Source organism: Bicyclus anynana, chromosome Z (genome assembly GCF_947172395.1).
Source record: "Bicyclus anynana chromosome Z, ilBicAnyn1.1, whole genome shotgun sequence".
NCBI lineage: Eukaryota > Metazoa > Arthropoda > Insecta > Lepidoptera > Nymphalidae > Bicyclus > Bicyclus anynana.
The window spans coordinates 14105372-14118621 of NC_069110.1; the positions used below are offsets into that span (position 1 = coordinate 14105372).

At 35.0% G+C, this 13250-nt stretch overlaps 1 protein-coding gene across 2 annotated transcripts in view; it reads left to right on the forward strand.

Moving 5' to 3' along the window:
- The first annotated feature begins 361 nt into the window (after positions 1-361).
- LOC112047825 (neprilysin-2) overlaps positions 362-13250 on the forward strand; it is a 95663-nt gene continuing 82774 nt past the window's right edge. For both annotated transcript variants that reach the window (XM_024085084.2, XM_024085085.2), the window contains exon 1: positions 362-519. In XM_024085084.2, coding sequence (XP_023940852.1) covers positions 515-519 — 5 coding nt within the window. In that variant the 5' untranslated portion in view covers positions 362-514. The remainder of the gene's footprint in view (positions 520-13250) is intronic.

A 13250-nucleotide genomic window follows, 5' to 3' on the forward strand; every position in this document is an offset into this window, starting at 1 on the left:
CAACTATCTGTGTGTGAAAACTGCCAATTCGCATTGGACCAGCGTGGTGGACTATTGGTCTAACCCTTCTTATTCTGGAGAAGAGACTCGAGCTCAGCAGTGAGCCAAATATATGTTGATAATGATGATGATATAAATCAGTTATTTAAATCATCGAACGTCCGAAAAGTAACACCTGCTTTTTTTCGTAATCACGTTTCACGAGTTCCATAATAGAAGCCAGATACATTTAATTTCATTACTATTGTTTAAAAGTTCACTAATTGATAATAATAATCAATCAATGGGAAATGATTAGGGTTGCCGGGGCAAGAAATGTACGGGGCAGTAGGGGAAATGTATATAAAAGTGTAGGAGAGGCGACCGCGCGATTCAGTCTTACCGCGATCGAGCAACCGCGGCCACGGCATCAGGTGATCCGAAAGCCGTACAGCCGACAATACGCGACACTGACACGCGTCGAACTCGAGTGTAAACGCGTCTCATCTCACCCAGATCCACAGATCCCGTCTTCATGAGGTAAGTCACCAACTTTATTATTATTGCTCTGCGACGCGAAAAACACATAACATGTTTTTATATTTAATTCTTGTTTTGTTTTTTTAAATTTGTCTCTAACGCAATTAACATTTAAATAGATTTATTGTTTTCACGGTGAGCGCCAAATTATTTTCATTATATTATGTTTAAATACGTGTCTCTTGGATGTTAAATGTAACAGTGAATGTGGAAACGGAATTTGTTTCGTAAGTTCTCTCTCTGGCGAAGTTGCGCTCAGGTAAAGTTGTAAAAGTTAATTTTGCTTGCAAAAAGTTTGAAAATAGCGTAATCGCCTTTAAATGACTTATTGAAAGTAACAATAGAAGTGTTTTTGTTCAAGTTTTTGTGACAGTTGAAGACATTTTAAAAGTGTATTTACAAATATGGCAATGAAATTTTATTTATGTCCTTATAGGGCACAATTGTTTAGACGTTGCATTCGGAAAAGCGAAAACTACAGGTTCGAATTCCCTTTCGGGTCAATTTAGGTATAAAATTTTCTGGTGAAAGGCTTCGGCTATGCCTTGCTTCCCTTGCGTGTGATTATAAGTAATTCTAAAGTAGATATCGTATCAATAATTAGCGTAGAAATAATTTATAAATTAAATATAAACCAAGTATGTAATCGGCAAACATCCTATAAAAATAAACAGGTAAGATTTGTTTTTTTTCTTCGTTATGAATTTCATGTTGGCTCCAAAACTATTAGATTGATTTTAAAAATTCTTTCATCAATAGAAAGCTACGTTATCGGCGAGTATCATAGAGTATTTTTTATATACTCTATGGTAACTATGCGAGTGAAACCGCGGGGAGTCGGTTGTTTAAAATAAATAGATATATACCATGCTAAGTAGTTAATGATAGTTAATTTAAATAGATGTGATATTATGTATATTACAAGTTAGAAAAATAAGTGAAGAATAATCCTTCGTCGCGATTTTTCATTCCGCTATGCATATATTAACAATTTTTCCATCCATTGCATGTACTGTAACTGTTCAACAATAAATCTTAGATTTTTTATATCGAGTTTCATCCGTTATATATATATTTTATTAATAATTTTTTTAATATATATTTATTAATTCTTGTTTTTAAATTTCTAACAATGTTAATATCATAAATATAAAATACAGAACACTATTAAAAATTTATAAAAAATATTAACCCTCCCGCTGCGGGACATTTGAGTGGTCAAGCAACCGATGGAATACGTTTACGAGTGCAAAAATAATAATTATGAATTATTATGATAGTTTATCTACAACGTGGTTGTTTGAGTTTTTACTTACCTACTAAGAATATAAATAACTCTAATAGTATCATAAAAAATGCTCAGAAGATTGTTTTGTCTGCTTTGTGACTACTAATATACCTGTTAAGGGTGTCTATAAAACTCTCTAAGTATATTTATTCATTCGAAACAAAAGAAAATAACAAAACCCCCGCTTAACAGTAAAGCACTCCATTGTGGCTTCGGTTCTAGAGATCCTAGGTTCGAATCCTCGGTCAGGTTATTCAGTGCTGAAATTTTCTTTCTTCTACGTTTTTTAACTTCAAAATTTATACAAAATCCGGCCCGTTGAAGGGCTTTTGAGCTCCTCACAATACGCAAGTCAAGCTTAATCTTGGTCGAAGCTTTATGCTACAAGACCATTGAGTGAAATTAATATCATTAATATATGTATATGATATGTGCACTTCTTCCTTATCCCTACCCTACCCCGACCCTACCCCTACACCCTACCCCTAAATTCATTTGTTACAAAAAATGTGATAAATGAAGAACCGCTCGACCGATTTTGTGCAAACTTCACATAAACCATCCACTAAATAGTCCGAACAAAGCCTAAACATTTGGTTTTGATAGGTGAGCCCGATCTTGAGTTATAAAATTACAACGAAAAGTCGCATTGATTTTTATACATATATAGATGATCGTTAGAGAGTCAATCACCACCATATCTTCGCCAAACTGCATCGTGGGTTCATACCGTGGGACTTTCGTCGTGTCTTCTGTATATAGCGAGTAGGTATGACTGAGTAATTCCGACGAAAATAACCGTTTTATTATTGTCCTATCAACTTTGAACTTCCAGCTTATCGTTTAATTGTACAGGAAAGGGACACATTAGTCACGTTAAAAAATGCGGTAAATGATTTGTCAGTAAAATAATTATAAATAAATTATTTGTTAATCGCGCTATTGATTAAACGGATATTCTATGGGACTAAGAATAATGAGGTTTGAGACCTAATATCTATACTAATACTATAAAGCTGAAGAGTTTGTTTGTTTGTATGTTTGGTAATCTCAGTAACTACTGGTCCGGTTTGAAAAATTCTTTCAGTGTTAGATAGCCCATTTATCGCGAAAAGTTAAAGGCTTTTGCCTTTAGACCCCATCTGGCGATGCTTCTGCGCTCGCTCAAATTCCGGTGACGCCGCTGAGGTCCCATTATGGAGCCTACGGCACTTCCACAATCAGAAAAAAAAGTAAAGTAATAAAATCGGACATAAAGTAGCATATTTATATCTAGGCGAAAAAGTCTTTAGAGAAAAGAAACTGTCTGCGTAATTAAATATTGTTAAATAATGATGAATTAAATTTGCGTTTGTTGTGGGCTCTCTCGGACCAAGTCGCGTTTGGAACCCTCTTATCTTTAATTTTATGTTTTAGACTAATTATTATCACCATGACGTTTTGAAAGTGCTTGTAAACTAAGCCTAATTAAAATAATTGAATTTTAACTTTGACTTTATAGGTAAATTACGTAGTTACAGTAGAACTGGAAAAATCTTCTTTTTTCAAGGCGGTTAATAATTTACTTTGTACGGCGAGCCAGTAGACGTATAAATATATAAAATTATTTAATATCTCCCAGACCGCAATTCACTCGGTCGTACGTATTATTTAATATGGACGTTTAATATGCATGTTATCAAGATTAATCTTTTCCTGAAAACGAATTCAATATCGATACTCGTTCGCATATTTCTAAAATATGCATGCAATGTGTATGCAGGTTTCCTCACGAATTTTCCTTCACGTGATATTTAATTTCTTAAAATGCACACAACTGAAAAATTGGAGGTGCATGCCCCGGACCGGATTCGAACCTCCGGAATCGGAGGCAGAGGTCATATCCACTGGGCTATCACGGCTCCTATATTTCATAGTCTCGTTATTTCAATGTTCATATTCTGGGCTGAACTATAAAAGCCCATCGTTTTTTTCTCTTTTAAGATATTTTCGAATTTGCGAAGTAGGTGGTGCCTGGTCCATTAGATAGGTATCTTATTATTATTATATATATTATTCAGTATTTATAAGAGGCGTTGTTTTACGAAATGTTATCGTGAGTCTTACCAAACAACGTGGTGAAGCCGGTGAAACTCATAAATAAACAAACGTCACGTGTCTCCTTGACAGCCGAATATACAAACTTTTTTCATAATTTGTATTTCAAAATTTACTAACAACCATTACGTAAATTAATATCGTCGTCGTCGTCATCAACCCATATTCGGCTCACTGCTGAGCTCGAGTCTCCTCTCAGAATGAGAGGGGTTAGGCCAATAGTCCACCACGCTGGCCCAATGCGGATTGGCAGACTTCACACACGCAGAGAATGAAGATAATTCTCTGGTATGCAGGTTTCCTCACGATGTTTTCCTTCACCGATTGAGACACGTGATATTTAATTTCTTAAAATGCACACAACTGAAAAGTTGGAGGTGCATGCCCGGGACCGGATTCGAACCCACACCCTCCGGAATCGGAGGCAGAGGTCATATCCACTAGGCTATCACTGCTCTATAAATATTTTGCTAAATTAATATAATAATCAATAATTACCAATAAAATTATTTTATCTTATTTCTTTTAGTTTCTGTGAATAGCATGCCCCGGACCGGATTCGAACCTGTGCAAAATTTCTTTAGGAAACGTGTGAGTGTGTCAATCCGCATTGGGCCTACTTGATAGACTATTGGCCTAACCCCTTTCATTCTGAGATGACTCGAGCTCAGCAGTGAACCGGATATCGGTTGAATGATGATTGTAAGGATGTTTTGATTATAAAGTTAAACAGTTTATTTAGCATGTCCGAGTACCGACGTTACTACCTACTAGACCTATACTAATATTATAAAGCTGAAGAGTTTGTTTGTTTGTTTGAACGCGCAAATCTCAGGAACTACTGGTCCTATTTGAATAGTTCTTTCAGTGTTAGATAGCCCATTTATTGAAGAATGCTATAGGATATATATTATCACCGTATTACTACGGGAACAGGAACCACGCGGGTGAAACCGCGCGGCATCGGCTAGTATATATTTAAAAAAAAATGGAAAAATAACGTGACACACAATATGTGCAATTTCTTCTCATTGAAAATCATCTTTTGATAGCATACATGACCTGACAAAGGCTCAATGCCTCAACTAAACAATTGCTATCATAAGTACCTAATGCCGTAACAATTTCCTGAGAAAACATTTCCTTGAATTTCTTCCTTTGCTGTTTGTATATTTTTCTCCATTTCCTTTTAATAATTTCTTTGAAACCTTTTTCATCTGGTTAGAGGACTTTAGAAGTGGAATATTTATGATCATCTTATAATTTACTTACTGTAAAGAATCAAATATTCTGTTATTGTTTATTATAGGCGCTAGTTTTTATTACTTTTGTTTTGGAAATAATACAGTAGGAAAATTAAGCTACTCGAAACTTTTACCTACTTTTACGACGGCCTCCGTGGCGCAGTGGTATGCGTGGTGGATTTACAAGACGGAGGTCCTGGGTTCGATCCCCGGCTGGGTTTTCTTAATTGGTCCAGGTCTTGCTGGTGGGAGGCTTTGGCCGTGGCTAGTTACCACCCTACCGACAAAGACGTACCGCCAAGCAATTTAGCGTTCCGGTACGATGTCGTGTAGAAAATGAAAGCAGTGTGGATTTTTACAACAAGTTAGCCCGCTTCCATCTTAGACTGCATCATCACTTACCATCAGGTGAGATTGTAGTCAAGGGCTAACTTGTAAAGAAAAAAAAAACAAATCATGTCTGTCATGAATGGTGGTGCGTTGGACAGCCAGACTGATGAACCAGCACTTCGATAACCAATCAAGAGTAGGTAGGGTAGGGGTAGGGCAGGGGGTAGGGTTAGGTAGACTATGTGTAGGTCGGGAGTAGAATAGATAGGGGCAGGGAATGAGTCAAAGCGAAGCTTGACCGGTGCCGCTAGTTATTATAAATAAATAAATAAATAAATATAAATAAATATACTTAAACAATACACATCACTATCTAGCCCCAAAGTAAGCATACAGAGTAGCTTGTGTTATGGGTGCTAAGATAGTTGATATTATAATATTAATATACAATTATATACTACATATAAATACTTATATAAAGTATAAATACACACAGACACTGGAAAACACCCATGTTCATCACACAAATATTTTCCAGTTGTGGGAATCGAACCCACGGCCGTGGATGCAGAAAGCAGGGTCACTACCCACTGCGCCACGCGGCCGCATATATAATAAATTATATAATTAGGCTTTCATTTTTCCCTTGAATATTTGGCACTTCGTAAGTCTTTCTTTATTTTTTGATTCGAAATAACAGGTTGTAGAAAAAACAATCGTTCAAAGATTGCCTTCCTTCTAACCCCCAATTACTGAAAGTATTCATGAAAATCCTCTTAATGACATTTTCATAAAAGGAAACTGCTCTAATGCTTACTGGCTTCAATAGTTTTGTGCTAGCCAGTTATTCTTTTTTAATCGTAATTACGAGTTCTATTCTTATCAAGTAGTTTAAACTGTAGAGCGTGCCAAAGAATTAAAGAATCATAAATTACATACATTTTTTTACATAATTAGATACATACTTACAATACGGTCACATCATGGTTAAAAACAGGAATACTATGTTTGACTAATTAAATTAGCTAGACTGAAATCGCCCGCCAAATTAAAAAAAAAAACGGAGTAAATTCTCAAAATTATATTGCAAATATTGGAATAACTGAGTTTAATAATTATAGGTAGTAATGTATTTACAAACAAAAAAATAATTTAAACAAATTTAGATAACGCATGTTTTTTTAATTTCCGTAGATGATTTTTTAAATTTGGCGAGCGATTTCAGTCCCTACTTTCATAAGCCAAACTCTATTAAAATAAATTATGATATATTATTTCAAAGATATTATACACATATATTCTGAGAAAGGAGAATCCATTATCAATACAATAGCTCGGGCACAAATTATGCATATGAAATAGGGCTGAAAATTGACCATAAATTAGGATGATTATAGAGAACTCATGAGGCCAATTTTCTAAGAAAAAAATAGGAGAGAAAAAGAAATAAGAAATCTTTAAGATTATAATGGAGTAATCCAGTTAAATATGCAAGATTTTTAGTACATTTTTCATTTCTGTATCGTACTGAAAAAGGGCCCTCTCCTGTTTACGATTCCTAGGAGTTGTATAAAATTTCGATATATCTATGAAATATATAAAACTAATGCTTTCAAACCCGTTGTTAGACTGAATTAGAATTATACTTCGGAATAGAATTTTAGTTCGGAAAATTTGGTTAGGTTAGATTATATTCAAATTCAAATGATGCAATACTATTCCCTCGCTCCGCTATTTCCGAGTATCCATTGCTATATAATTATTTATTTTACACATATTTACTTATTATTTTTGGGATTACATTCATTTCCTAGGAATATAAAATATATAATACTTTTAGCAGACTCAGAAAGATTACAAAAAAAAAGAAAACCAATGTCGAACAAAGGTTATGTTCATAACATTTGTTAGGACAACTTAATTAATAAATCAAATTGTAACCAAAATAATAGAATTGCAGAGAATGACCTTGTGTGGAGTCACGCACTTGTGAACGTTGTGTGTAGGGTTAAAGACGTCTTTGACAATTAACAAACACTCCCCTTTTCCACTCAAGTCTCTCACCCCGCCTATCCCAAGCAACCCATAAAGAACCACTCGACAGGAAATGTGGACGGCTCGAAAGCTACGAGCACATTGAAGCCGACTTGTACGACTGGCGTTATATCGCAAGTCGTTCCCGCCAACCAATCTCTACCCCTCTCTAAATCTCCACTCTTTACGGAAACAAGTCGCGCCACCTGACGTCATATCCATCTCAGACTACTATTTCTTACTATACTTTAATAGGAATAGATATATAATATAATTTTATACAATGATAGAATATCATACATTTCCGTTTTTATACACATAAAGCTAATAATTTTGCACTTTGTAGTGACAGAAAGTCGGTACTTTGAAAGTTATTTTTTCAGCGAATTGTTTGCGAACTTGTAATTGAAAACGTTGTTCTCAGTCAACGGAAAAAGCAATTCCTTTTAATTGTGGCTTTCTCACCTCATTCACAGTTCATAATTAATAATTATCTATTAATTTTACCGGTGTGTTACCAGCTTCCATCGTCGGTGTTGTCGCATTGCTATATCATCATCATCATGCATCATCATCACAATAGCCGATGGACGTCCACTCCAGGTTATAGGCTTTTTGTAGGGAATTTTATTTTCATATTATCTACTAAGTCATAATTATCTTCGTAGTCCAAGCCCAAGCTGGGAACAAAGACATTTCGTATCGTTCATTAGACATTTCCTAACGTCGTTGTTCCTATCTGATACCAAAAAAATGACAATTCTAGCCAATACAAAATTGATGTACCTCCTTTTTTAGTTGTCAGAACCTCGTCATTTCATCTATACTAATATTATAAAGCTTAAGAGTTTGTTTGTTTGTTTGGTTGAACGTGCTAATCTCAGGAATTACTGGTGGTTAAATAGTCCATTTATCGAGGAAGGATATATATTATTTCCGTATTCCTATGGGCACGGGAACCACGCAGGTGAAATCACGCGGGGTCTGCTATTTTGCTTATAAATGCTGCACAAAGACTATATTAGATTTCAAAATAAACAAGTGACTTTATCCAAAGTTTTAGTATTACTAAACATTGAAGATGATCCTCTTGAGGAAATAATCCGTCCGCTTGAAGCGTCAAGCTCTATCGCTATTATGAAAGCGGTTAAAATTTAGCAACCAATTTTTGACCACCACAAATTAAAACGTGTAAATAATTAAATAAATAAAAAGACCCTATTGCATAAAATATATAAACTGAAAGGGAAAAGAACAATCCCGGTCCAGAATTGTAGAAAGTAAGTAGGTAACAATGATTTAACATTTTAAAATAGGTACTCATGATGAGCCCTTGAATTTGTCCGAGTCTATTGCGTCTCATTGTCATCGAGTTGGTTTATTTTAATTTCACCTATTTAAGAACACTTCGGTTATCAAGTCGAATCTAATATATCTTAATTATGTAAATCCGCTCAGTGGTTTGGAAGATAATTATGAGGGAGGCAATAAAGACATTTACATACAAGATACGCGCAAAAAACAGACCCCTTCTTGCAGTCGTATAATAACAGCGGACTAGTGCACGCCAGCGACTTCGTCCGCGTGAAATTTAGTTTTTCACAAATCCTACGGGAACCATGGATTTTTCAGGCCTATGTGTTAATCCAGAGTAAAGTATATTTCTATTCCAAATTTCAGCTAAATCGGTTTAAAATTGACAAAGTTACATACAAACTTTCATCACCTATTTTATCCTCTATAGTTTTCTACGATAAATAGGCTATCTACCAAGTATTTTTCAAATCGGACCAGTAGTTCCTGAGATTAGCACGTTCAATCAAACAAACAAACAATCTCTTCCGCTTTATAATATTAGTATAGACGTTGACGGCCTCCGTGGCGCAGTGGTATGCGCGGTGGATTTACAAAACGGAGGTCCTGGGTTCGATTCCCGGCTGGGCAGATTGAGAATTTCTTAATTCAGGTCTGGGTGGTGGGAGGCTTCGGCCTTGGCTAGTTACCACCCTACCGGCAAAGAAGTACCGCCAAGCGATTTAGCGTTCCGGTACGATGCCGTGTAGGAACCGAAAGGGGTGTGGATTTTCATCCTTCTCCTAACAAGTTAGACCGCTTTCATCTTAGACTGCATCATCACTTACAATCAGATGAGATTGTAGTCAAGGGCTAATTTATAGAGAAAAAAAAAATTAGAATCGTTTACCTTTATCTTTATCAATAAAAGGAACCAGTGTATTTTGAAAAGATAACTTGTATTTATGCATTACGTTAGGCACTAACAACAATAGTAAACAAACTGTTTCACACAGTCAAGGTTTTCGTCGTGGAATCACATTTCAGTATATGCTGTGTATGAGTTGGTACCCACATTAATTTGTCGCTTTTTCCTTATCACTACGTAACTAAAAAGAAAACCTTGACTCCGTTTGATACTTGTCGGACTTACATACTAAATAAAAACTATGGAGTCACACCTGCGTTAATCTTTGATCTATGGCTATTCGAGCTATAATTAAGTTCATCTTCTTCTAAGAGATTCTCAGTTAATATTCTCAGCCCTGAGTTAAAAAGTTGGTGATATAATAACCCCGTGCCTTGGAAAGGTTAACGGTCATTATCAATAACATCTTATAGTGATCTTTAATGAATTTAACATAGACTAATAACCAGTACGTATGGACTCGTATCGCACTCAAATTCAAAAAAAGAACAAATTGTCAGCCTATTTTGAAATAAACGAGCTAGATTAGGCTATTAATTTTTAATAATCGAGCCTAGATTAGGCTATTATCTTTTACCTTTGGTCTATGTTACTACTAGCGGACGCTTGCGACTTTGTTGTGGAATTTAGTTTTTATAGCCTATATGTTTTACTAGCTGAGGTCGCGCGGTTTCACCCGCGTTGTTCCCGTTCGCGTAGGAATACAGAGAAAATATAGCCTATAGCCTTCCTCGATAAATGGGCTATCTAACACTGAAAGATTTTTTTAAATCGGAACAGTAGTTCCTGATATTAGCGTTCAAATAAACGAAAAAACTCTTCAACTATAGCTAGCCAGAGTATAATCTATTTTAATTTCAAATTTCGGCCAAATCGCTTCAATAGTAGCGGTGTTAAAGAGTGAACAAACATCCATACAAACTTTCGCGTTTATTAGTAGGATAAATAATATTAGTAGGGTGGTTCTATGGTTCTATATGTATGCTTCTATGGTCGCAAAACATCCGAAAATGAGTTAATGCGCACAGTTATATGCCGCCTACTATTCTCAATGAAGTAGTACTTTATAACGAGTTTTATTTTCCGTAAGACGTATTATGGTTATGAAAAAACCCAGCAGACTACATCTGAGCCGTACCTTTTTTATATTCTTTACAAGTTAACCCTTGACTACAATCTCACCTGATGGTAAGTGATGATGCAGTCTAAGATGGAAGCGGGCTGGAACTTGTTAGGGGGAGGATGAAAATCCACACCCCTTTTCGGTTTCTACACGACATCGTACCAGAACGCTAAGTCGCTTGGCGATACGTCTTTGTCGGTAGGGTGGTAACTAGCCACGGTCGAAGCCTCCCACCAGCCAAAACCTGTTACATGTTACAAAGTACGATAATGTATACCTACATCCAACCGTGGTTAAGTAAATATACAGAAAGATCTACGGAACCCTCGGTGGGTGAGTCTGACTCGCACTTGTCGGATTTTTATAATCAATATATTTAGTTTAGTATATCTTAGGTGTTTTATAACTTCACTTCATAAACCTCGCACCTTATAGTCATCCGCCTCGCGTATTATGTATGGACTCTTAATAAATAACGTTTTTCTAATTGTAGTTTTTTTTAACATGGCCATGATATACCATTTTGATTTTCTCACAAAAAGCCCTTGATTTTGATACCCATGTTGCAATAGTAAAAAAAAAAAATTTTTTTTCACTTCTAGTCTATAGTGTATCACAGTCGTCTTGTTGGTTTTTTTTTTAATTTCACCTATCTAAGACAAATCTAACGATATCTTAATTACGTAAATCCGTCCAGCGATTTGGAAGATATGAGGTAATAAAGAATATTACATACATACATACAAACATACATACAAGATACGCACGAAAAACATAACCCTTCTTGCAGTCGGGTAATAAACACTTATCGATTGTCTTTGTTTCTATATTCAGCGCATATGGCGGCAAGTTAAAGTGTGTTTATCTGTTTATTACTAACATGCTGGTCACGATTCTCCGCTGACGAACTAAAAAGTTCTTACAATTTTGTTATCCACGTAACTTGATATTACGTAGGTAATCTATTATTTACGTGGCTGTCTTCATAACAGGTTTTCTAGCGTTCAAGTAAATTTTGCTCCTAACCTTTCATTTTGCATTATTTAAAAGTTCATTCTACTTTAATACTTATTTATTTATTTAATATTTTAATACTATATATATTCTATAAATGACAGAATTTAATTTATAATTAACTAATCGATCGATCGATCGATATCAACCCATATTCGTCGGCTCACTGCTGAGCTCGAGTCTCCTCTCAGAATGAGAGGGGTAAGGTCAATAGTATGCAGGTTTTACCGCCATTAACTTATACTACATTTAATTTATAATCTTTATTCTCATGCCTTTTATAAAAAATAATCATGATTTAATACGAATAAATAAAAAATATAATAACTCTTCTATTGTATCTCACGTGCATAATGTGGAAGTAAATAATTATATTATGTAAGTATTATCTGTAGTAGTAGGATCCGTGATAGCCCAGTGAATATGACGTCTGCCTTCGATTCCGGAGGGTGTGGGTTCGAATCCGGTCCGGGGCATGCACCTCCAACTTTTTAGTTGTGTGCATTTTAAGAAATTAAATATCACGTGTCACAATCGGTGAAGGAAAACATCGTGAGGAAACCTGCATACCAGAGAATTATCTTAATACTCTGGTATGATCGGTTAATAATAATAATTTTATTATGGTAGTGATAAATATTTTCATATTTTTTTCACTTCTTTGTCAACATTTTAAACACACTTTCTGAAAATGAATTTGCATCTTTGCCTGTTTTTTTTATGATGACATTTTGATACGCATGTCATTTTTGCACAGATAACGAAGTGCGCAATCCAGTGTTTGTTTTTTTTTTAGACTAATGCATCAAAAACAGCCAGTATTACCTACTAATAAAGTTAATTAATATTTTTGTGTTTTTGATACAGATAAATGGTTGACATTTATTGTCAAAATTATTGGAATTAAAAAATGAAATGTTTTTTTATTATATTTTATCTCACAAAGTTAATTTTGTTCATAAAATGTTGAGAGATTTAAAAAAGTACCGTTCGTTAATAGACGGATGATATAGGTTTTATATTACATTACGGCACGTGTGCATAATGAGATACATTACGATATTGAAATTGGTGAAAAAATCGTTACTTTACGAGCGAATGTGTTATAAAATAAGTTACAAAATTAATAAGAAAAGAAAATCTCAGTTTAACTCAAACCAAAAAGAAGTGATTCGAAAACACTTACGCTAATCGGATCGCAGGGTGATATGTAGCTTTGACCCACTACACTACTCCGATGCTGGTTGGCGTTACGTTCACATATAAATATACATTGAAACGAGCTAGTAAATCTATCAAGTAGCTCTCCATGCGCTGCGTCACTATATCATAACTCTAGTCGCTCATAAAAATGTCTAATGTCTTATATTCTGTGGGAGA